The sequence below is a fragment of the Oncorhynchus clarkii genome, chromosome 22 (assembly GCF_045791955.1).
Source record: "Oncorhynchus clarkii lewisi isolate Uvic-CL-2024 chromosome 22, UVic_Ocla_1.0, whole genome shotgun sequence".
Lineage (NCBI taxonomy): Eukaryota > Metazoa > Chordata > Actinopteri > Salmoniformes > Salmonidae > Oncorhynchus > Oncorhynchus clarkii.
This window is the reverse complement of record NC_092168.1, coordinates 37400222-37426190: the sequence shown is the minus strand read 5'-3', so window position 1 is coordinate 37426190 and position 25969 is coordinate 37400222. Positions and strand designations below refer to the sequence as shown.

Below are 25969 nucleotides of genomic sequence, written 5' to 3'. Positions count from 1 at the left end.
GTCTCCCTCTTCCAAATAGATATGACCCCATACATCACTCGAAGCCAGTTCCACTGCTTTCTTTCATTGTTCCCCTCTAATCATAGACTGATTTAGACCTGGGACACCAGGTTGGTGCAATTAAGTATCAAGTGGAACAAAAAAAACCTTCCAGCTCCAGACCTTATCGGGTAAGAGGTTATTACCCCTGCCATACATGGTCAACGAGAAACTGAAAAGACTCGAGACTTAAGTTGTGTAACACAAGGGAATAGGAGTATGTTCTGTACGTGAGATCAAATTCCCACACCATTTGTCTTGAATATTATAGATGCCGTATCTTAATTTGATCATCCTGTTGCAGGTATTTTCCTGCACAGCAGGAAATGCAAACTTGTAGTGTATTCAAAGTTTAAAAGGTGTCCAAAGTTTGTAATTTACACTTTAAATTTCAGACATGATTAGCCCAACGTAAAAAAAATTCAGCCCCTACAAAAAAAATGCCCAATAATGATAATTTACATAATTCTCATTTCCAGTTGATTATTTTCCTGCTATGAGAAACTGGGTCAAATTAAGATACAGCATCTGTGCTGCATATAGACATTCATTTTATTCTCTTTCTACATCAGAAATGTGTCATTGAACTGTTCTCAAACAACTCAAAAGTATCCCCTCAAACAGCACGCACTTACAAGATGTCCATCTGAGTTTTCAGAGAACACATATTGCAACATGAAAAAACTGCATCCATCAGTAGAAAGCTGTGAACACAGGTACATTTTATTTTAAAGAATATTAGAGTTGACGGTGTTACAAAAGGATTTACAATGATAACACAGAGAAATCTTGAAGTAACAAAACATGGAGTCAGTTATAATAAATCGGTAGTACTGAATGGGAACATTCCCTGGAATATTTTTTAAATATATAGAGTTCTAGATATACAGCAGCTTCAGGGTCAATTCCTTTCCCAAAGATGTTTCCATTTTGATTTTATTTCTAAAGAAAACAAGGCATCCAGTGGTAAATAAACTGTTTACAAAGTTAAGGTGCAATACCGACAATGCCAGAAGATATTTTACATCTAATTTACAACACCTTTTCAGATGCAGATAAAGAAAAAATAAAGTGGACACAGTTATTATTTTAGTCAGCGTAGACTATCCAGCTAAAGGGGGGGGGGGGGGGGGGGGGGGAGTAAATAAATCTGGTCCTCGGTTACACCCAACAGTTTCATTAATTTCAGATGAACATTTTAGGCCAAACAGTTCTCTAGCTATAAAACTTTGTACAATTCACACATTTATCAATGAGCCAGTTCTAACTGTTGGTCACGGTAGCCATTTGTTCTGACACAAATAAAGTAAAACCAAAAAGTATTAAAGGGGAAAACATACCATACATTTATAAACCGTAAAATAATATCTGATCATATGGATATAATCCGGAGAAAGATAATATACAAGTGATGTAATTTACAATTTCTAATTAAAGGTCCAAATGCAGAGCAAACAGCCATTCCAAAGATAACCATTATTTCCACAAAAAGATTTATATGAAAACGTGACCTCCTACAGCCCAGAAACATGAAAAGCACACCGATATTAATTTAATAATTACAAACATCTATTACTAACGTCTATGGTCAAAAGCCTTTTCAACAGAAGAGTGAATGAAGAAGGACCATAGAAAGATATAGCTAGGACTTGGCTCATTTTCCAATCAATCTCTTATTCCTTGCGATTACAACTTGTTACTCAAGGTATATAGGACATCTACCAAGTTGCCAAGAGCCTTGGCACATGAATGTTGCTAATCAACAACCATATAATCTGAAGATTCCATTTAGCCTGGTCCCAGATCTGTTTATGCGGTCTTGCCAACTGCATTGTTGTCATTGTCAAGGCAAACATGACAAATTCCATAAGGAGTTGGCAATAGAGTAGAAACAGACAGGCACCCAGGCTAGATTACATTTGCATTACTAAAAAAGTTGTGTATGAAAATGTGCACTAAACCTACAATAGCATTAATTTGGAAAGGCTGCATGGTCACAATTCTAAATGTATTTAACAATGACTTCAGTTCATTTCATAACAAAATCACATCGAAGTTGCACAGAAATGAAAATGATAAAACGTGTCACTCCTAGAACATATTAAACACCCAAAGAGTGTTGCAAGGCAGGCAGTGTATGGGAAGCTAATCTCTAACTGTACCATAGTATCTAATACAACATGGTACTGATTATAGCACAAGAAGACATACCTAGAGCACTCCATAACCTTTGGCCCCAAGAAGGGTCAACTAAAGTGGATGACGCTGTTAGAGAGGGGGATAGAAAAGTCCTGGCCAGGGTTGGGGTCAATTCCATTTCGAATTGACTCGAACCCTGGTCCTGGCCAGCCATGGGTTCCTTCATTTGGACTGATCTCCAGACAGACACCAAACCAGACGGTGAACAGAAAAACAAGCATTTAAAAATAGAAGATGATTAAAAAGCAAACAAACAAAAGATATCTCTGAACAAGGACAAATACACACAACATTAATGAAGCAGTTTGGAAATGATCAGCTGATGAGCTGCCCCCTTCACTGTTTTAAAGAGGCAAACCAAGACAAGGAAAAGTACTTATTTCACATACTGTTTCAAAACATTCATCCCTTCCAAACAGGCCGTGGTGGGTGGGTGGTAGGTTGGCATTTGGTCTCCTCCTGTGGGCTCCACACCTCTCAGAAAGACACTGACCTTTGTGACAATCTAGGCGGTGTTCCAAATGACTCTATTCCCCAAATAGTGTGCTACTGTTGACCAGAGCTCTATGGGTCCTGGTCAGAAGTAGAGCACTACATGGGGAATAGGTTGCCATTTGGGACACAAGCCTATACACGCATACCTCATACCATTGCCATAATCTTTTCATAAAGGACAAAAGAGGGGGAGGATTGTGTCATTGTACTGTGTCTGTTGGTGGGGATATGCTGCTTCTCACTCAGACAGCCCTGATAGTATTGCACGGCCTGCCTTTATAGGAGAGGCTGCTGATAGTAGGCCTGTTGCTGGTGTGGGGCCTGCTGCGATGGAGCAGCCATTTGATAGGAGGCTGGAGGCAGGTTGGCGTTCTGATAGGCCGACATGTCCATCTGTGGGGCCACACCCATCTGTGGAGGGTATCCGGCAGGTGCATATGGTACACTGCGGTGAAAAGACAGAATGGTACAATATTAGCCACCTACTGCCTAACACAAGCATTAAGACAGACATTTAACCCTCAACACAGGAGCAATGCCACCCCCAAAAATGTAATACTCACAAATCCATGTCTGAAAACACAAACATCCAGACACAAGAATGACCTCACAAAATGGCTGCCATTTAGCTAGCTAGTTGCCTAGTCAGGGCTGGTATACAAAGGAGACCTGTAACCCTGTAAAGTACTGGTATACAGAGTAGACGTGTAACCCAGTAAAGTACTGGTATACCGAGAAGACGTGTAACCCTGTAAAGTACCGGTATTCAGAGGAGAGACGTGTAACCCTGTAAAGTACCGGTATACAGAGGAGACCTGTAACCCTGTAAAGTACTGGTATTCAGAGGAGAGACGTGTAACCCTGTAAAGTACTGGTATTCAGAGGAGAGACGTGTAACCCTGTAAAGTACCGGTATACAGAGGAGACCTGTAACCCTGTAAAGTACTGGTATACCGAGAAGACGTGTAACCCTGTAAAGTACCGGTATTCAGAGGAGAGACGTGTAACCCTGTAAAGTACCGGTATACAGAGGAGACCTGTAACCCTGTAAAGTACTGGTATTCAGAGGAGAGACGTGTAACCCTGTAAAGTACCGGTATACAGAGGAGACCTGTAACCCTGTAAAGTACTGGTATACAGAGTAGACGTGTAACCCTGTAAAGTACCGGTATACCGAGGAGACCTGTAACCCTGTAAAGTACCGGTATACCGAGGAGACGTGTAACCCTGTAAAGTACCGGTATACTGAGGAGACGTGTAACCCTGTAAAGTACCGGTATACCGAGGAGAGACGTGTAACCCTGTAAAGTACCGGTATACAGAGGAGAGACGTGTAACCCTGTAAAGTACTGGTATACCGAGAAGACGTGTAACCCTGTAAAGTACCGGTATACAGAGGACAGACGTGTAACCCTGTAAAGTACCGGTATACCGAGAAGACGTGTAACCCTGTAAAGTACCGGTATACAGAGGAGACGTGTAACCCTGTAAAGTACCGGTATACAGAGGAGACGTGTAACCCTGTAAAGTACCGGTATACCGAGGAGACGTGTAACCCTGTAAAGTACCGGTATACAGAGGAGACGTGTAACCCTGTAAAGTACCGGTATACAGAGGAGACGTGTAACCCTGTAAAGTACCGGTATACCGAGGAGACGTGTAACCCTGTAAAGTACCGGTATACAGAGGAGACGTGTAACCCTGTAAAGTACCGGTATACAGAGGAGACGTGTAACCCTGTAAAGTACCGGTATACAGAGGAGACGTGTAACCCTGTAAAGTACCGGTATACAGAGGAGACGTGTAACCCTGTAAAGTACCGGTATACAGAGGAGAGACGTGTAACCCTGTAAAGTACTGGTATACCGAGAAGACGTGTAACCCTGTAAAGTACCGGTATACAGAGGACAGACGTGTAACCCTGTAAAGTACTGGTATACCGAGAAGACGTGTAACCCTGTAAAGCACTGGTATACAGAGGAGACGTGTAACCCTGTAAAGTACCGGTATACAGAGGAGACGTGTAACCCTGTAAAGTACCGGTATACAGAGGAGACGTGTAACCCTGTAAAGTACCGGTATACCGAGGAGACGTGTAACCCTGTAAAGTACCGGTATACAGAGGAGACGTGTAACCCTGTAAAGTACCGGTATACCGAGGAGACGTGTAACCCTGTAAAGTACCGGTATACAGAGGAGACGTGTAACTCTGTAAAGTACGAGGCTTACCTGTAAGGAAGCTGTGCTGGCTGACCGTTGGGAGATGTGACGTTAGGGTGGAGTGAGTGGAGGGGTCCGGGCTGGTCAGAGCCCATGTAGGCCTGCTGGGCTGGGGGGCCCTGGGGCATCCCTGGAGGCATGTAGGAACCTCCAGGCTGACCTGGGTAACCCTGAGAAAGGGAGGAGGGGAGCAAAAAGAGAAAGTTCAATGTGAAATTGGGTAAAAGACATTTCATAGTACAGTGCACATTGCATTACTCCACTAAACTATACAACCAACATTACTACAGGTGCAGCCAGGTACACAACAAGGAAGAGATTGTTTCTAAACTGATTTGCAGTGCAGAAAGTGAGGTGGTAAAACAGTCCAAGCATGACCACTGGAATCTCTCATTCGTCTCCAAGGAGGGACTGACATCCATCATAATGGACAAACAGCACACATGGTCTGCATCTGAAATGGAATCCTATTCCCTTTATAGTTCACTACTTTTGACCAGAGCCCACCATATGATATTTTTTATTTAACTAGGCAATTAATAGGATGCCATTTTGGACACTGGCATAGTCTCTCTGCCTTCACCGAGGCCACACACACGTATGTGTGTCCCCTTCAAAGTAGCGGATTTGGCTATTTCAGTCACACTCGTTGCTGACAGGTGTATAAAATCGAGCTTCCAATCTCCATAGTAGAGGTCGAACGATTATGATTTTCCAACACCGATTATAGGAGGACCAATAAAAATCTGATACTGATTAAAAAACATTAAAAAAAAAAAAAAAATAATAATAATAATAATAATAATAATAATAATAATAATAATAAATATATATATAATTTTAAATAAACATAATTTTAAATAAACATAATTTTTAAAAATATTATATATATATATATATATATATATATATATAAATAAATAAATAATTGGTTTAAATAATGCAAAAACAAAGTGTTAGAGAAGAAAGTAAAAGTGCAATATGTGCCATGTAAGAAAGCTAACGTTTAAGTTCCTTGCTCAGAACATGAGAACATATGAAAGCTGGTGGTTCCTTTTAACATGAGTCTTCAATATTCCCAGGTAAGAAGTTTTAGGTTGTAGTTATTATAGGACTATTTCTCTCTATACTATTTGTATTTCATATACCTTTGACTACTGGATGTTCTAATAGGTACTTTAGTATTGCCAGCCTAATCTCTGGAGTTGATAGGCTTGAAGTCATAAACAGCGCAACGCTTGAAGCATTGCAAAGAGCTGCTGGCAAACGCAGGAAAGTGCTGTTTGAATGAATGCTTATGAGCCTGCTGGTACCCACCATCACTCAGTCTGACTGCTCTATCAAATAATAGACTCAATTATAATATAATAACACAGAAATACGAGCCTTAGGTCATTAATATGGTCAAATCCGGAAACTATAATTTCGAAAACAAAACGTTTATTCTTTTAGTGAAATACAGAAACGTTCCGTTTTTTATCTAACGGGTGAAATTCTGGCAAATTAGTTTGCAACGAGCGAACTAAGATCCCCATGTGCAATGCCATGCGTCGGCAGGAGTGGTGTAAAGCTCACCGCCATTGGACTTTGGAGCAGTGGAAATGCGTTCTCCGGAGTGATGAATCACGTGTCAGCATCTGGCAGTCTGATGGCCAACTCTGGGTTTGGTGGATGGCAGGGGAGTGCTACCTGCCCCAATGCATAGTGCCAACTGTAAAGTTTGGTGGAGGAAGAAAAATGGTCTGGGACTGTTTTCCTGGTTCGGGCTAGGGCCCTTAGTTCCAGTGAAGGGAAATCTTAACGTAACAGCATACAATGCCACATTGTATGGCAATGACAATGCCATACAATGTCATTCCAACTTTGTGGCAACAGTTTGGGGAAGGCCATTTCCTGTTTCAGCAAGACAACACCCCCGTGCACAAAGCGAGGTCCATACAGAAATGGTTTGTTGAGATCGTTGTGGAAGAACTTGACTGGCCTGCACAGAGTCCTGACCTTAACTCCATCGAACACCTTTGGGATGAATTGGAATGCCGACTGCGAGCCAGGCAATCGCCCAACCTCACTAATGCTCGTGGCTGAATGGAAGCAAGTCCCTGCAGCAATGTTCCAACATCTAGTGGAAAGCCTTCCCAGAAGAGTGGAGGCTGTTATAGCAGCAAAGGGGGGGACCAACTCCATATTAATGCCCACGATTTTGTAATGAGATGTTCAACGAGCAGATGTCCACATACTTTTGGTCATGTAGTGTATGTGACAGTGGTTAAATAGTTTGTTTTTCCTGACCTGAATGGGGACTTGGGAGGCAGGTGCGTATTGGGGCTGCTGCTGCGGTTGCTGCTGGGACTGCAGTTTGGAGTAGGCTGTGTAGAACGGTGCCTCGTTCATCAGTTTGTTATAGAGCTCCAAGGCCTCCAGCACCTTCACATTCAGCTCAGACAGCTCAGAGTGTTGCCTGCCAGGGAGGGAGGGAGAGAGAGAGAGTGGGAGGGGTGGAGATAGAGGTCATCACGACACAAGTAGGACAAAGACTGATGATCGTAGCGGTCATCCAGATACAGTCAGTATAAACTATATCAAGTATGTATAAATACATACAATTTGAATAACTCTGTACATCACACATGCCTAACCAATATAAATAAAACTGACATAAAATAGTATAGCCTCTGACATACAATTGAAAATATAGTCCATTATGAATAATTAATTATACTACAGTTAAATTCATTTTACCTGTCAATGTCTTCCAGCTTGTCATCAATCATTGGATTCATCTGCTCACAAGCACCTGGGTGGGTAAAGCATTGATAAGGTGAGACTGTGTGTCTGTGTTAGAAAATAGTCCAACTGCAGTGTCAGTGAGCATGGCTACTAGGACTTATCAGAGCATTAAGTTATTGTTTTATACCCTCCAGTTGGACCAGCTCTTGGCAGTCAGGTGCTGCATCAGCAGGGTCTGTGTTCTGGAGCAGATACAGCGCTCTGTCCATCTTCTCCTGCAGAGACAGAGAGGGAGGAAGAGAGAGGGGAGAGCAAGAAAGGAGAGAGAGGGAGGAAGAGGGGTGGGGATGAGAGAGAGGGAGGGAGGGAGGAAGAGGGGTGGGGATGAGAGAGGGGGAGAAGGAAAGGAACAGAGGGGGAAGAAGAGAGAAAAAAGGGAAAGGTGGGGATGAGAGAGGGGGAGAAGGGAAGGAACAGAAGGGGAAGAAGAGAGAAAAAAGGGAAAGGGGGGGTGCGAGATGGGGAGAAAGATTCTTGTTATACGATGTTACATTACAACTTTGTATAACAAGCCATGTCAGACTTTATCAACCATTCTAAACGCTTTACTAAGTTACAACTGACAGACTGATGAAGAGGGTTTTCAATGGTCAAATGGTCAAAACTGATGGTGGACTGATTATATCTAAGAAGAAAAGATACATGATGATACAACATGATTTAGGCCTACATGTATGGACGGTCATGCAGTAGGTACGGTACGTAGAAGCACCCACCTCATCTATGAAGACAGGCTCAGGCTCTACGTTGGCTTCTATGCTGGGCTCCTCCGGGGCTGGCGTCTTCTCCACATACGTTACTGTTAGGAGAGGAATTTAAATGTTACACATTTAGCTAACGCTCTTATTCAGAGCCACTTTAGAGTCAGGATTTAAAACATGAAACCAAACACTTGACTAGAAAGACTCTCCGTATGGTGGTACAAGAGTGAGGTATGGTACTGGACAGGAAAAGAGGGGAAATGTACCTAGTTCAGGCTCAGCGTTGAGGTTGGTCGTGACAAAGTTGGATGGGAAGAGACCTACTCCTCTGTGGTTCTCTCCTTTCCACCAGTTTGGGTCACTTTGGCATCAACATGATTAAATCAGTTCAAACATTCTTGTAAGTAAACACTTCCCATAGTAAACTAAATGAATGCAGGCATTGCAGAACAACAGACATGTAACTGAAGAACTTTTGTTCCCATATTTGCCTATACAGTAGGCCATCATATGGGTCAGAGCCAGGTTTCCATAGCAGCATGTCGCTAGTTACCTGTCGTCCAGGACGAGGATAAGCTCTCCAGTCTTGAAGGTGAGCTCGTTGTCCTCGGCCGCCTCAAAGTCGTAGAGCGCCCGCAACTTCCGGGAATCCCTGCTACCCCCGCCACCGTTGGTATTGAAGGGGGGGTCGGCGGTCACGGTGAGAGGTCGCGTCTCCACATACTGCTTCTGCTCCTGCAGGGACAGCTCGATGGCTGCAGACGGGAGGAGGACAGAGGCAGTGGAACAAAATTGAAATACACTGCTCTACACTGTGTCCTTCTCAATGATTTTAATGTGTCTAATAAATGTATACATTCATTCATCAACATGCACAATTCATAATGTAATATGATGTGGTATTCTAGAATCTGTTGGATATTATTTGTACCTTTGGCCAGGTCGTCATCGTCAGATGGTTTACTAACAGCTGGAGTGGTGCCCTTTAGGCTGGACCCCTGTTGATAAGAGGTGGTTGGTTAGAGAGAAGCCTTCCAGAGCAGAGGGGATTTGGGATTAGCTGTGACTGATGCCACCTGTAGGGATTGATAGGTACTACAGGCTTTACAGGCAGTATTTTGGTAGTAAACTGAGAGCGAGTAAAGGCGTCAGCATGCTTTGGTTCGGCTACCCAAACTCAGCTAGGCGAACCAAACAAATGTGCTTACATGCTCCCTTAAAAGACCTTGCTTGAAAAATAAGAAAAAAGCAGCAAAAGTACTGTTTGTCCATCTTGAGACGCCGTAGCGTCAGAATTCATCTAAAATAAGAAATCGGTCATTCATTTACGTTTTGTAGATATCTTAGTCACGCAATTTGACATATAACTAAGGTATTTGCTGCAGTATTTCTCAAGCAAAACAGCTGATTAGAAGGTATTGTGTAGATTGTATTTTCAACCAGCAACTATCAGGAAATAACACTGATCAAATGTTTTAACTGTTTTACAGGGTTAGTTTCATCAGCTGTTGTACAACATCATACAAAATAGGAAAAAACAGAATTTTGACTGCATTGGGCCTTTAATATAGAATAGGACACTCAGCCCACCATTTCAACCAAATTAATAGAGTACCAGACTGTCCCTCACATACAATCACAAACGGAATTATAATCCCCTTCTGCTAGCTTGCTAGCCCCGGCCCGCTAGCTGCCTGAAGCCACTCACTGGACTCCTATGATCACTCGGCTATGCATGCCTCTCCCTAACGTCAATATTGCGGTTTTGGTTAGTAAGTATTGCCTTATTTCACTGTAGAGCCTCTAGCCCTGCTCAATACGCCTTAGTTAACACTTTAGTTCCACCTTCCACACATGCAGTGACATCACCTGGTTTAAATGACATTTCTAGAGACAATATCTCTTTCATCCACGCCATGCACAGGTTTACCCTCACTGTATTCACATCCTACCATACATTATGCCTTGAATCTATTCTACCGTGCCCAGAAAACTGCCCCTTTAACTTTCTGTTCTGAAAGTACTAGACGACCAGTTCTTTTAACTGTTAGCTGTACCCTTATCCTACTCCTCCTCTGTTCCTCTGGTGATGTGGAGGTTAATCCAGGCCCTGCAGTGCCTAGCTCCACTCCCATTCCACAGGCACTCTCATTTGTTGACTTCTGTAACCGTAAAAGCCTTGGTTTCAGGCATGTTAACATTAGAAGCCTCCTCCCTAAGTTTGTTTTATTCACTGCCTTAGCACACTCTGCCAACCCGGATGTCCTTGCCGACCACAAACAAAACTAAAATTTCCATCCCTAACTATAACATTCTCCGATTTGCAATCTACTGCAGAGATAGCCTGCAGAGTTCTGTCTTACTATCCAGGTCTGTGCCCAAACAATTTGAGCTTCTACTTTAAAAAAAAATCCACCTCTCCAGAAACAAGTCTCTTACCGTTGCAGCTTGCTATAGACCACCTTCTGCCCCCAGCTGTGCCCTGGACACCATATGTGAATTGATTACCACCCATCTATCTTCAGAGCTCGTGCTGTTAGGTAACCTAAACTGGGACATGCTTAACACCCCGGCCATCCTACAATCTAAGCTTGATGCTCTCAATCTCACACAAATTATAAATGAACCCACCAGGAACAACCCCAAATATGTGAACATGGGCACCCTCATAGATATCATCCTAACCAACCTGCCCTCCATATACACCTCTGCTGTCTTCAACCAGGATCTCAGCGATCACTGCCTCATTGCCTGTGTCCGTAATGGGTCTGCAGTCAAATGACCACCGATCATTGCAGTCAAATGACCACTGATCATTACTGTCAAACGCTCCCTAAAACACTTCAGCGAGCAGGCCTTTCTAATCGACCTGTCCCGGGTTGCTTGGAAGGATATTGACCTCATTCCGTCAGTAGAGGATGCCTGGTTATTCTTTAAAAGTGCTTTGCTCACCATCTTAAATAAGCATTTAAGGAACAGATATAGCCCTTGGTTCACTCCAGACCCGACTGCCCTTGACCAGCACAAAAACATCCTGTGGCGTACTGCACTAGCATCGAAAAGCGCTCGCGATATAAAACTTTTCAGGGAAGTTAGGAACCAATATACACAGGCAGTTAGGAAAGCAAAGGATAGCTTTTTCAAACAGAAATTTGCATCCTGTAGCACTAACTCCAAAAAGTTCTGGGACACTGTAAAAAGTCCATGGAGAATAAGAGCACCTCCTCCCAGCTGCCCACTGCACTGAGGCTAGGAAACACTGTCACCACCGATAAATCCGCGATAATTGAGAATTTCAATAAGCATTTTTCTACGGCTGGCCATGCTTTCCACCTGGCTACCCCTATCCCGATCAACAGCCCTGCACCCTCACTGCAACTTGCCCAAGCCTCCCCATTTCTCCTTCACCCAAATCCAGATAGCTGGGCTAGACAATCTGGACCCTCTCTTCCTAAAATTATCAGCCAAAATTGTTGCAACCCCTATTACTAGCTTGTTCAACCTCTCTTTCGTATCGTCTGAGATCCCCAAAGATTGGAAAGTTGCCGCGTCGTCTGGGTTAGGGAGGGCTTCGCTGGTAGGGATGTCCTTGTCTCATCGCGCACCAGCGACTCCTGTGGTGGGCCGGGCGCAGTGCGCGCTAACCAAGGTTGCCAGGTGCACTGTGTTTCCTCCGACACATAGGTGCGGCTGGCTTCCGGGTTGGATGCGCGCTGTGTTAAGAAGCAGTGCTGCTTGGTTGGGTTGTGTATCGGAGGACGCATGACCTTCGTCTCTCCCGAGCCTGTACGGGGAGTTGTAGCGATGAGACAAGATAGTAGATACTAAAAAAACAATTGGAGAGAAAAAGGGGTAAACATTTAAAAAAATTAAAAATAAAATAAAAGGTGAAATAAAAACATACAAAATAAATAGGGAGAACTGGGGTATTACATGAAATATGTGAGAGGAAATTCCATTCGGAGGTCATGCCTTAAAACACAGAGACAAGCGCCATCCTCCTCCTCTGTATTGGCAACACATGGGAGAGCAGCGCACTGAGGACAAGCAGTGAAAGTACACACACAGAGCTTTATTTGCATGTGGTTGAAGTCACGAGTGGTTGAAGTCACGAGGAGAGCTTTGTGTTTGACAGTTGTCTTGGATTCGTAGGAGAGTCTGGCAAAAGCTTCAATAAGACAGGGCTACCTTTTCAGTCAGCTATGCTCCTAAATATTTTGCTGTGCTACTTTTTACATTTAAAAAAAACACCAAGATAACATTTAGTGGAACAAAAAGTATGGAAACGGAAAATAGCTTCTTCAGGAGATGAGCTTCAAAAGATTCTTACCCCCCAAAATGCTGGTGCTCCTTAAACCTATATGTTGCTATTGCTGGCAATTCTTATACATTTTTTTTGAATATTTTTGATGTGCTTTCTTGATGTGCTCCTTCTTGATGTGCTCCTACATTTGTTGTAAAAAATGTCAGCGTAGCGCCCTGTAAGAGGGTAAAGTACTGATATAGTACGTAAAACAATGTTGGTTTACGGGGGCCTCCCTAGTGGTGCAGCGGTCTAAGGAACTGCATTGCTTTTATTGTAGGTAGGTAGGCCAGTTGAGAACAACTTCTCATTTACAACTGCGACCTGGCCAAGATAAAGCAAAGCAGTGCGACAAAAACAACAGAGTTACACATGGGATAAACAAACATACAATCAATAACATAATAGAAAAATCTGTATACAGGGTGTGCAAATTAATTAAGGAGGTAAGGCAATAAATAGGCCATAGTGGCAAAGTAATTACAATTTAGCAATTTACACTGGAGTGAAATGTGTGCAGATGAGGATGTGCAAGTAGAAATACTGGTGTGCAAAAGAGCAGAAAACAAAAACAAATATGGGGATGAGGTAGGTAGTTGGTTGGATGGGCTATTTACAGATGGGCTGTGTACAGCTGCAGCGATCAGTAAGCTGCTCTGACAGCTGACGCTTAAAATTAGTGAGAGAGATAGAAGTCTCCAACTTCAGTGATTTTTGCAATTCGTTCCAGTCATTGGCAGCAGAGAACTGGAAGGAAAGGCAGCCAAAGTAGGTGCTGGCTTTGGGGATGACCAGTGAAATATACCTGCTGGAGTGCGTGCTAAGGGTGGGTGTTGCTATGAGGACCAGTGAGCTGAGATAAGGCGGAGCTTTACCTAGCAACGACTTATCGATGACCTGGAGCCAGTGTTTTTGGCGACGAATATGAAGCGAGGACCAGCCAAGGAGAACATACAGGTCGCATTGGTGGGTAGTATATGTTCTTGGGGTGTTACTACAGACCCAGGTTCGATCCCAGGCTATGTCACAGCCAGCCGTGACAGGGAGACCCGTGAGGCGGCGCACAATTGGCCCAGCGTCGTCCGGGTCCCGGAATGGTTTGGCCAGCCGGGATTTCCTTGTCTCATCGCGCTCTAGCGACTCCTTTTAGTGGGCCAAGGGTCTGCAAGCTGTTTTCGGTCGTCAGCTGAACAGTGTTTCCTCCGACACATTGGTGCGGCTGGCTTCCGGGTTAAGCGAGCAGTGTGTCAAGAAGCAGTGCAGCTTGGCAGGGTTGTGTTTTGGAGGATGCATGGCTCTCGACCTTCACCTCTCCCGAGTTCGTAGGCAAGTTGCAGCGATGGGACAAGACTAACTACCAATTGGATATCACGAAATTGGGGAGAAAAAAAGGGGTCAAAGTTAAAAATAATTTAAAAATTACTTTTTTTTAAAGACATTGCGGTTCAAACGGCTTTATTTTCCAGGTGAGGCACATCCAGGCCATCTGGCACCAAAATTGTCAATTGAAACAAATAAAAAACAAACTCTTTTAGGAAGGGGGTAACAGAGTTAGTAGTGAGGGGAAACTGCCTGGCCTATACAATGATAGAGGCAACACTGGGTTAGGGTGATAGACGATAGGTTGTTGACTACATTACCTGTGACCCAGAGGATGGGAAGACGACCCCTTCCTCTCTCAGAGACTTGATGGTGGCACTGACCAGACTGAGCTGTGGATCTTTCTGGAACCCATCACACCAGTCCACCATCATCCCCTTCAGCTTGTCACACACCTTGCTGTGGGCCTGCATTGGGAATAGTAATAATAATTATTAGGCTACTTATTTGACAGAGGTAGATACAAACAAAACATTGACACAAAGAGCCAGCTGAATGATAATAATGGCGCCCAAGACCAGGCCCAAATCCCTGTCACTCGCGTGAAGAAAAGATGGAGATACAGGGGAAGGTCGAGCTGCCTTGTGAGAATTCAACGGCAAGTGGGTAAACCGCTACAACCATCTGTCCTACTGCCCAAAGTGCAATCACTGGAGAATAAACTGGATGATATTCAATCAAGACTATCCTACCAAATGGGACATTAAAAACTAATTTCTTATGTTTCAGCGAGTTGTGGCTGAACGACGATATGGATAATATAGAGCTGGCTTGGTATTCCATGATTCGTCAGGACAGAGCAGCTACTTCTGGTAAGACGAGGGGCAGGGGTGTGTGTCTACTTGTCAATAACAGCTGGTGCGCGATGTCTAATATTAAAGAAGTCTCGAGGTATTTCACGCCTGAGGTAGAGTACCTTATGATAAGCTGTAGACCACACTATCTACCAAGAGAGTTCCCATCGATATTATTCGTAGCCATCTATTTACCACCACAAACCGATGTTGGCACTAAGACTGCACTCAACTAGCTGTTTAAGGGCATAAGCAAACAAGAAAAAGCTCATCCAGAAACAGCGCTGCTAGTGGCCGGGGACTTTAATGGTGGCAACCTTAAATCTGTTTTACCTAATTTCGACCAGCATGTCACATGTGCAACCAGAGGAAAAAAAACAACCCTAGACCACCTTTACTCCACACACACAGACAAAGCTCTCTCTCGCCCTCCATTTGGCAAATCTGACCATAATTATATCCTCCTCATTCCTGCTTACAAGCAAAAACTAAAGCATCAGTGACTCGCTCAACACGGAAGTGGTCTGACACAGATGTTACGCTACAGGACTGTTTTGCTAGTAGACTGGAATATGTTCCAGGATTCATCCAATGGCATTGAGTATACCACCTCAGTCACCGGCTTTATCAATAAGTGCACAATGTCATCCCCACAGTGATAATACGTACATATCCAAAACCAGAAGCCATGGATTACAAGGCAACATCCGCACCGAGCTAAAGGCTAGAGCTGCAGCTATCAAGGAGTGGGACACTAATCTGGATTCTTTCAAGAAATTCCACTATGCCCTCAGAAGAACCATCAAACAAGCAAAGAGTCAATACAGAATTAAGATTAAATCCTACTACACCGGCACTGACACTCGTCGGATGTGGCAGGGCTGGCAAACTATTAGAGACTACAAAGGGAAACCCAGCCGCGAGCCTACCAGATGAGCTAAGTGCCTTTTATGCTCACTTCGAGGTAAGCAACACTGAAGCAAGCATGAGAGCACAAGCTGTTCCAGACGACTGTGTGATAACGCTCTCAGTAGCCGATGTGAGCAAGACCTTTAAACAGGTCAACATTCACAAGGCCGTGGGGCCAGACGGATTACCAGGACGTGTACTCAGAGCATGTGTGTTACAACTGACAAGTGTCTTCAAATACATTTTCAATCTCTCCTTGCCCGAGTCTGTAATACCTACATGTTTCAAGCAGACCACCATAGTACCTGTGCCCAAGAAAGCTAAGGTAACCTGTCTAAATGACTACCACCCCGAAGCACTCACGTCGGTAGCCATGTATTGCTTTGAAAGGCTGGTCATGGCTCACAACAACACTATTATCTCAGAAACCCTAGACCCAGTCCTATACGCAAATCGCCCCAACAGATCCACAGATGACTCAATCTCAATCACACTAATCACTACCCATTCCCACCTGGACAAAAGGAACACCTATGTGAGAAAGCTGTTCATTGACTACAGCTCAGCTTTCAACACCATAGTGCCCACAAAGCTCATCATGAAGCTAAAGACCCTGGGAATAAACACCTCCCTCTGCAACTGGATCTTGGACGGGCTGCTCCCAGGTGGTAAGGGTAGGCAACAACACATCCGGCCCCAGTGATCCTCACTGGGGCCCTTCAGGGGTGCGTGTTTAGTCCCCTCCTGTACTCCCTGTTCACCCACAGCTGCGTGGCCAAGCACGACTCCAACAGCATCGTTAAGTTGGCTGACGACACAACAGTGGTAGGCCTGATTACCGAAAACGATGAGACAGCCTATAAGGAGGTCAGAGACCTGGCAGTGTGATGCCAGGATAACAACCTCTCCTTCAATGTGAGCAAGACAAAGGAGCTGATCATGGACTACAGGAAAAGGAGGGCTGAACAGGCCCCCATTAACATCAGCGGGGCTGTAGTGGAGTGGGTTGAGAGTTTCATGTTCCTTGGTGTCCACATCAACAAACTATCATGGTCCAAACACACCAAGCCAGTCGTGAAGAGGGCACAACAACACATTTTTCCTCTCAGGAGACTGAAAAAAATTGTCATGGGTCCCTAGATCCTCAAAAAGTTCTATAGCTGCACCACCGAGAGCATCCTGACCGGTTGCATCACCGCCTGGTATGGCAACTGCTCGACATCCGACTGTAAGGAGCTACCAAAGGTTTATTTTATTTTTAATTTATTTGTTATTTTACCAGGTAAGTTGACTGAGAACACGTTCTCATTTGCAGCAACGACCTGGGGAATAGTTACAGGGGAGAGGAGGGGGATGAATGAGCCAATTGTAAACTGGGGATTATTAGGTGACCGTGATGGTTTGAGGGCCAGATTGTGAATTTAGCCAGGACACCCCTACTCTTACGATAAGTGCCATGGGATGTTTAATGACCTTAGAGAGTCAGGAAACCCGTTTAACATCCCACCCGAAAGACAGCACCCGGGGATATTTTTTTAGACCAGAGGAAAGAGTGCCTCCTACTGGCCCTCCAACACCACTTCCAGCAGCATCTGGTCTCCCATCCAGGAACTGACCAGGACCAACCCTGCTTAGCTTCAGAAGCAAGCCAGCAGTGGTATGCAGGGTGGTATGCGTACGGCCCAGTACGTCATTGGGGCCAAGCTTCCTGCCATTCAGGACCTATATACTAGGCGTGTCAGAGGAAGGCCCTAAATATTGTTAAAGACTCCAGTCACCCAAGTCATAGACTATTCTCTCTGCAACCCCACGGCAAGCAGTACTGGAGCTCCAGGTCTAGGTCCAAAAGGCTCCTTAACAGCTCTTACCCACAGCCCATAAGAATTAATCAAATGGCCACCTGGACTATTTACACTGACACACACCCCCCCCATTTGTTTTTACACTACTGCTACTCGCTGTTTATTATCTATGCATAGTCACTTTACCCCTACCTACATGTACAAATGACCTTGACTAACCTGTACCTCTGCACAATGACTCGGTACCCCCTGTATATAGCCTCATTATTGTCATTTTAATGTGTTACTTTTTAATTTTACTTTAGTTTATGTAGTAAATATTTTGGTATTTGAGTAACTATTTCTTGAACTGCATTGTTGGTTATGGGCTTATAAGTAAGCATTTCACGGTAAGGTTTACACCGGTTGTATTTGGCGCATGTGACAAATACAATTTGATTTAATTGTTATGCTTGCTCACATGTGTGTAAGTCTGAACATCCTCAATTCATCACAAATATTGCAAAATAAAAAAACTTGACGGCTTCCCTACCCTGCTCAACACAGTTCGGACTTCAGTGGCAAACTCCCGCGAGCAGATTTCTAAGTGAAATATTCTTCCACTGTTATTGACACAGGCAGCCAGCAACTGTAACAGGGAGAAAAGCCAGGTTAGTACAGTAGTCAGTTTAGATGATTTATGTAGAAGTTTCACATTACAGCAAGAGAAGTAGCCCAACGCTTTTATTCTCTTCCACAATTCCACATTTAATTGAATAACATAAATGTATTAACACTAATAAATGTAACACCATTGAAATGATGCATGATTTTATGACAGAGGGAGCTAAAGTTGACTGAGTGAGGAGAGAGATCTAAAAAAAATGGAACAGCCATGTGACTATATACCCTAATGGTGAGTCAGAGAGAAGGCTCACATGGTCTGAGGCTTAGCCTCATCACTCTATAACAACTCTAAGCAGCAGAGAGAACAGAACAAAGCAGTAAAACAAATGGATCCAGGGCCATGGATCATCACACTCTGGTTGACTGGCTACCCAGAGCAGGAGAGTTACGAGCTCAGAGCTCTATAACTGCAGAGCAGAAGGAGATGGACCACTCTTCCCAAATACTTTATTACGTCAGACTGGAGGGTGTCATTGAGGCTTATGGCAACACTCAGAGAACTTTTGATCCACCAGCCTCACTGCCTGAACCAATAAATTCACACTCAGACTTTATACAAACAAATTGTTTAAACTCTGCTATGCATTCTATAGCAGGATTCATGACTCATTAACTGTGTCTATGATCTCAGTCACTAAACAAGCTCCAGGGCCTGACACCATGCTGAGACTAAAACACCTGACCTTACACTAACCCCACACCCTATGCAGACTATTTCTCTATTGACATTGGTTTATTAATGTATAATAAAGCCTATTACACAGTTAAGCAGTAGGTTTTTCAACGGTCTACCAAATGATATGCAGCTTTTGCTCCAGGTGTCTTGAACACCACATTAAATAACAAAGTAAGTTATAAGAACTCACGGTGAGGGCCTGCATGGCAACGTGTGGGACCTTGTGGTTGACTCGCTTCATCACAGACCTCAAGCAGTCCTTGGCTCTGGGAGAAGAATGGCAGGTAAAGACATGGTTATTATGGCTCAAGTAGAAGGTTATTCCTACATGAGTTTTCCAAAAGTATACCATCTTCAATATACAGTTACAGAGCCTTTAGAAAGTATTCATACCCTTTTACTTATTCCACATTTTATTGTGTTACAGCTGCAATTCAAAATTGATAAAACTGATATTTTTTTCACCCATCTACACACAATACCCTACCTACAGCAAAGTGAAAACATGTTTAGACATTTTTGCAAATTTATTTTACATAATGACACTCCAAATTGAGCTCAGGTGCATCCAATTTCCTTTGATCGTCCTTGAGATGTCACTACAACTTGATTGGAGTCCATCTGTGGCCAATTCAATTGTTTGGACATGAAACACAGCTGTCTATTTTTAAAAAAAGGTCCCACAGTTGACTGGGCATGTCAAAGCAGAAACAGGAACGGTCTTTAGATTTCAGGGATAGAATTGTGATGAAGCATAAACAGTTGAAGTCGGAAGTTTACATACACTTAGGTTGGAGTCATTAAAACTAGTTTTTCAACCACTCCACAAATTTCTTGTTAACAAACTATAGATTTGGCAAGTCGGTTAGGACATCTACTTTGTGCATGACACAAGTAATTTTAAACAATTGTTTAGAGACAGATTTCACTTATAATTCCCTGTATCACAATTCCAGTGGGTCAGAAGTTCACATACACTAAGTTGACAGTGCCTTTAAAGCTTGAAAAATTCCAGAAATTTGTCATGGCTTTAGAAGCTTCTGATAGACTAATTGACATCATTTGAGTCAATTGGAGGTGTACCTGTGGATGTATTTCAAGGACTACCTTCGAACTCAGTGCCTCTTTGCTTGACATCATAGTAAAATCAAAAGAAATCAGCCAAGACCTCAGAATTTTTTTTTGTAGACCACAAGTCTAGTTCATCCTTGGGAGCAATTTCCAAACGCCTGAAGGTACCACGTTCATCTGTACAAACAATAGTACGCAAGTATAAACACCATGGGACCACATAGCCGTCATACCGCTCAGGAACGAGACACGTTCTGTCTCCTAGAGATGAACGTACTTTGGTGTGAAAAGTACAAATCAATCCCAGAACAACAGCAAAGGACCTTGTGTAGATGCTGGAGGAAACAGGTACAAAAGTATCTATAAACACAGTAAAACAAGTCCTGTATCGACATAACCTGAAAGGCCGCTCAGCAAGGAAGAAGCCACTGCTCCAAAACCACCACAAAAAAGACAGACTACGGTTTGCAACTGCACATGGGGACAAAGATCGTACTTTTTGGAGAAATGTCCTCTGGTCTGATGAAACAAAAATAGAACTGTTTGACCATAATGACCATCGTTATGCTTGGAGGAAAAAGGGGGAGGCTTGCAAGCCGAAGAACACCATCCCAACCATGAAGCACGGGGGTGGCAGCATCATGTTGTGGGGGTGCTTTGCTGCAGGAGGGACTGGTGCACTTCACAAAATAGATGGCATCATGAGGGAAGGAAATTATGTGGATATATTGAAGCAACATCTTCAGACATCACTCAGGAAGTTAAAGCTTGGTCACAAATGGGTCTTCCAAATGGACAATGACCCCAAGCATACTTCCAAAGTTGTGGGAAAATGGCTTAAGGACAACGTAGTCAAGGTATTGGAGAGGCCATCACAAAGCCCTGACCTCAAACCTATAGAAAATGTGTGGGTAGAACTGAAAAGGCGTGTGCGAGCAAGGAGGCCTATACAAACCTGACTCAGTTACACCAGCTCTGTCAGGAGGAATTGGCAAAAATTCACCCAACTTATTGTGGGAAGCTTGTGGAAGGCTACCCAAAACATTTCACCCAAGTTAAACAATTGAAAAGGCAAAGCTACCAAATACTAATTGAGTGTATGTAAACTTCTGACCCACTGGGAATGTGATGAAAGAAATAAAAGCTGAAATAAATCCCTCCCTCTACTACTATTACAACCCAAGATTACTCAAGATGACCCAAAGCTGTAATCACTGCCAAAGGTATTTCTATAAACTATCAGGGATGTGAATACTTATGTAAATTAGATCTGTATTTCATTTTTAATAAATTTGCAAACATGTTTTCACTTTGTTATTATGTTGTATTGTGTGTGTGTGTGTGTGTGTAGGTGTTTATTTAAAAAAAATATTTAATCAATTTTGAATTCAGGCTGTAACAACAATTTGGAATAAGTCAAGAGGTATGAATACTTTCTGAAACACTGTATTTACATTTAGTAGACACTCTTATCCAGAGCGAATGCCAGTGGTGACTGCATACTTTTTCATACAGATATTAATTGCATTTTGAGTCACTGCTATTCAATGCCATAGCTATATAAAAAAAAACATAACCAATAACCTCAACTTGAGTCCTGGAGTTAGTTTAGAGCAGTGGCATTATAACTTGTTCAGCAGGAACCTCATTTCTCGTGAACCCACCCCACCAATAACTACAACCTTAAAAATCAGGAACATTTCCATTTGTACATCAACAATTAACCTTCAATTAATTAATGTTCGTCTCATATCAAGATGAAACAAAGTTAAAGGTTAATTTAAAAAATAAAGAAAGAAAACCAAAACAAATGTACCTAATTGTCTTTACAAACATTTGAGAAAGAAAATTTGAAAATGGTCCCATACAATAACCTGTACTGTTCATTTTTGGTATTTATAAAAATAAAATAAAAATAAAACAAAAACATTTTAGAAACAATGCTGATATTTTAGAAATAGGAATTTGCACTTCAACTTACCCATTGGGCGTCTGTCCAACTCTGTCACAGATATCCATAATCAGAGCCCAGTCCTCCACTGTATTGGTTTCATTAGTGGCTTTCTCTGAAAATGTGGTACACCGAAATACATGTGGTTATTTGGGAAAAGACAATTATTCCGTATCTGATTTGTGATACAAGATGGCACCGTGTTGATTTGCTCAGACCATATGTATTATTACTTAGTCACCCAATAGGAATGTGGACATCCCAGACCTGACTTAATTGCTTTCTTTTTGGATTATGTGATTGGTAGGTATTTTTTATTACTGCACTTTTTTGTTGGGAGCTAGAAACAAGCATTTCGCTGCACCTGCAGATCTGTGTACGCGACCAATAGACTATTTTATTTGTGATAAAGCCATTACACATGGCTAACTATATATTTCTGTACAGAGTGAAATTCGTATTATTGTAGCTACAAGGACACTGGGAGATACGAGAGCATCTGTTCCAAAGATGATGGCTAAACTGCTCACCCTAGAGGGGGTTAGCTAGCTACAGTGCATTCGGAAAGTATTCCGACCCATTGACTTGATCAACATTTTGTTTTACACTACAGGCTTATTCTAAAATGTATGACACCCCCATCAAGCTACACACAATACCCCATAATGACAAATCAAAAACAAGTTTAGATTTTTTTACGAATTTGTAAAAAAACTAAAAGAACTGAAAACACTTTACCTAAAGTATTCATTCAATTTACTCAGTACTTTGTTTTAGCACCTTTACAGCCTTGAGGCAGCGATTACAGCCTCAAGTCTTCTTGGGAATGATGCTACAAGCTTGGCACACCTGTATTGGAGGGGTTTCTCCCATTCTTTTCTGCAGATGCTCTCAAGCTTTTGTCAGGTTGTATGGGGATCGTCGCTGCACAGCTATTTTCACATCGAGTTCAAGTCCGGGCTCTGGCTCAGCCACTCAAGGACATTCAAAAACTTGTCTTGAAGCCATTCCTGCGTTGTCTTGGCTGTGTGCTCAGGGTCGTCGTCCTGTTGGAAGGTGAACTTTTGCTCCAGTCTGAGGTCCTGGAGCCGGTTTTCATCAAGGATCTCTCTGTACTTGTCTCCATTCATCTTCCCCTCGATCCAGACTAATTTTCCAGTCCCTGCCCCTGAAATCATCCCCACAGCATGATGCTGCCACCACCATGCTTCACCGTAGGGATGGTGCCAGGTCTCCTCCAGACGTGACACTTGGAATTCAGGCCAAAAGAGTTAAATGTTGGTTTCATCAATTTTGTTTCTCATGGTCTGAGTCTTTAGGTGCTTTTTGGCAAACTCCAAGTAGGCTGTCAAGTGCCTATTACTGAGGAGTAGCTTCCGTCTGGCTAATCTACCATAAAGGCTTATTTGGTGGAGTGCTGCAGAGATGGTGGCCCTTCTGGAAGGTTCTCCCATCGCCACAGAGGAATTCTAGAGCTCTGTCAGAGTGACCATCGGGTTCTTGGTCACCTCCTTCTCCCCCGATTGCTAAGTTTGGCCGGGCGGCCAGCTCTATGAAGAGTCTCGGTGGTTCCAAACTTCTTCTATTTAAGAATCATGGAGGCCACTGTGTTCTTGGGGACCTTCAGTGCTGCAGACATTTTTTGGTACACTTCCCAGATCTGTGCCTCAACACAATCCTGTCTCAGAGCCCTACGGGCAATTCCTTCAACCTCATGGCTTGGTTTCTGCTCTGACATGCACTGTCAACTGTGGGACCTTACATAGACAGGTGTGTGCTTTTACAAATCATGTCCAATCATTTGAATTTACCACAGGTCGACTCCAATCAAATTGCAGAAATACATCAAGGATGATCAATGGAAACAGGATGCACCTGAGCTCAATTCGATTATCATAGAAAAGGGTATGAATACTTATGTAAATAAGTAAATCATGTTTTAAAAACAATTTTCGCTTTGTCATTATGGGGTACTGTGTGTAGACTGAGGATAACATTTTTAAATCGATTTTAGAATAAGGCTGTAACGTAACAAAATGTGGAAACAGTCAAGGGGTCTGAATACTTTCCGAATGCACTGTTTATTATATGCATACAACGTTTGCATACAAGACCCTCCTTCCCTTTCAGTAAACCTAAAACTAACCCAACTCATGAATGCATTAAGCTAAATTAACTAACTAGCTAGATAATGTTGTTATTGTTTAAATGTGTGAGCTTGTTGCAGTTTAGTCAGTCTTGTTATTGAAAATCGTTCATTACGATAAAGTGATGACACAACAACTAGCTAACATAGCTAGCACAAAGTCTGGCCGATGACTGTCTGCTACAAGCTAGTTACCGAGTTTACCAAACCGCATAACTAGCTAGCTATGTGGATAATCTCACATTTGGCCAGAACGTCAAGGTAGCTAGCTAGCTACAGACATGCAGCCCGGCTAACGTTAGCTAGCTAGTTGTTGTTGTTAGCTTGCGGGCGAGAGGTTTCGCCATGTACGAAGCTACGGTAGTTACGCTAGGTCACTGCTAACCAACATGCCAAATGAAGCGCTCAACTTACCAACATCTTGGTCGAATGGATTCTGCGCAAATAAAGGCATGTCTACTTCTTTAAATAAACCGACGTTGTTGAGAAAAAATGTAGCTAGAATATTTATTTCAAGAACGTAAAAAAATCCCTTGCTCATCCATCAAACCCTGTACACTTTCACCAGTTGCTCTTCCGTACACTTAGGTGGCTGCGAAAATGCCTGAACACATTTGAGAGCATTACATGGAAAATAAATAGAACTGAAATCATATCGACACTTATTGATTAATGTATATGTTAAGATCATTAATTAGCGTACATTTAACATTGTTGTATTTCTGCATTCAAATGTATAATGTACAGGCAGATAAAAAGACACATTTTATGACCCCAATTAAAAATCCTGGTGTAACGTTACACTGCCACCCCTAGGGAGGAAGAAGTACGTATGAGAATATCCCAATGTTCATTTTATTATATTATAAGGCTTTAATAAAAATTGAATGGTTCGAAAAGCATGACGTATATTGCCACTCACAAAGAGTCATGCAGCAACAGCAGTAAATCTGTCTAAATGGCCACACCGATCGATATTCATCATTTGTTGTAATTAGAAATATAGGCTACGCACACAATATTTTGTTTGCGCCAAAACAAGCACTAAACAAAACTGCTCACGGTAACGTCAAACGTTGCCGAAACAGTCCCATAAAATACCGCGCAGGCCCAGTTTACGACTTTCATTTCCTGATTTGGTGGACCGATTCCTTAGCATTGGGATTACCGTTCAACAAGCAGCAGGATATTATCACAGCTAATTATACAAATATTTGATATTATACTGTCAGCACGCTGATTTTGGGAGGGAATAAGAGTCCTATTGCAAAGACATGCTATATTTGGGGAATAATGATACTTTTGGGAACTAGTGCATTTCAACTGTTTTGCATAGCATTGCAACTACATTTGAATAAATAAAAGGATCATTTGGCGTATTTTATTGTTAATAATGTATTACTTATACCAGCATTTATTTTGAAATTGTACACAAAATACTGGTATGTTGAAAGCTATTGTATATGTAGGCAATATTTAAAGAAAAACACTTTTAATAAAATACAAATATATGTTATTGGAATTACTCAATAAAGTCTGTAAAACTGAAATAGGTCTCTTGTGCTCGGCAACGGGTTTAATGCAGAGTACTTGTAGACTCCTTACTCCACCCGCTCCATTCACTGCAATATACGGTATATGGGATACGTAGAGAGCTTTTTGACCTGTCTCAGCTGAAGTTGGGTGGGAAATACTCAGTAGGGTGTCTACTAACCAAAAATGTTTTGTTTTGGAGGGGGACTGTGTTGTAAATACCTAGCAGCACTTCATTCTCTTCCCCCTCCATAGCCCCCAATGCACTGTAACAGACTGTACATGGGATACATATTG

The 25969-nt window shown here is 42.7% G+C and overlaps 1 protein-coding gene across 1 annotated transcript; it reads right to left on the bottom strand.

Annotated features, from left to right (window-relative positions):
* Positions 1 to 744: 744 nt before the first annotated feature.
* Positions 745 to 24729, bottom strand: LOC139380845 (signal transducing adapter molecule 2-like). Its single transcript, XM_071123947.1, has 14 exons — positions 24554 to 24729; positions 22024 to 22108; positions 19162 to 19237; positions 18162 to 18257; positions 14385 to 14531; positions 9373 to 9439; positions 8995 to 9196; positions 8708 to 8802; positions 8457 to 8539; positions 7868 to 7955; positions 7693 to 7747; positions 7243 to 7411; positions 4963 to 5123; positions 745 to 3178 (listed from the first exon to the last, which is right to left on the bottom strand). Exons 1-14 carry the CDS (start codon positions 24678 to 24680, stop codon positions 3010 to 3012), a joined length of 1620 nt encoding a protein of 539 aa, XP_070980048.1. The 5' UTR covers positions 24681 to 24729; the 3' UTR covers positions 745 to 3009.
* Positions 24730 to 25969: the final 1240 nt, after the last annotated feature.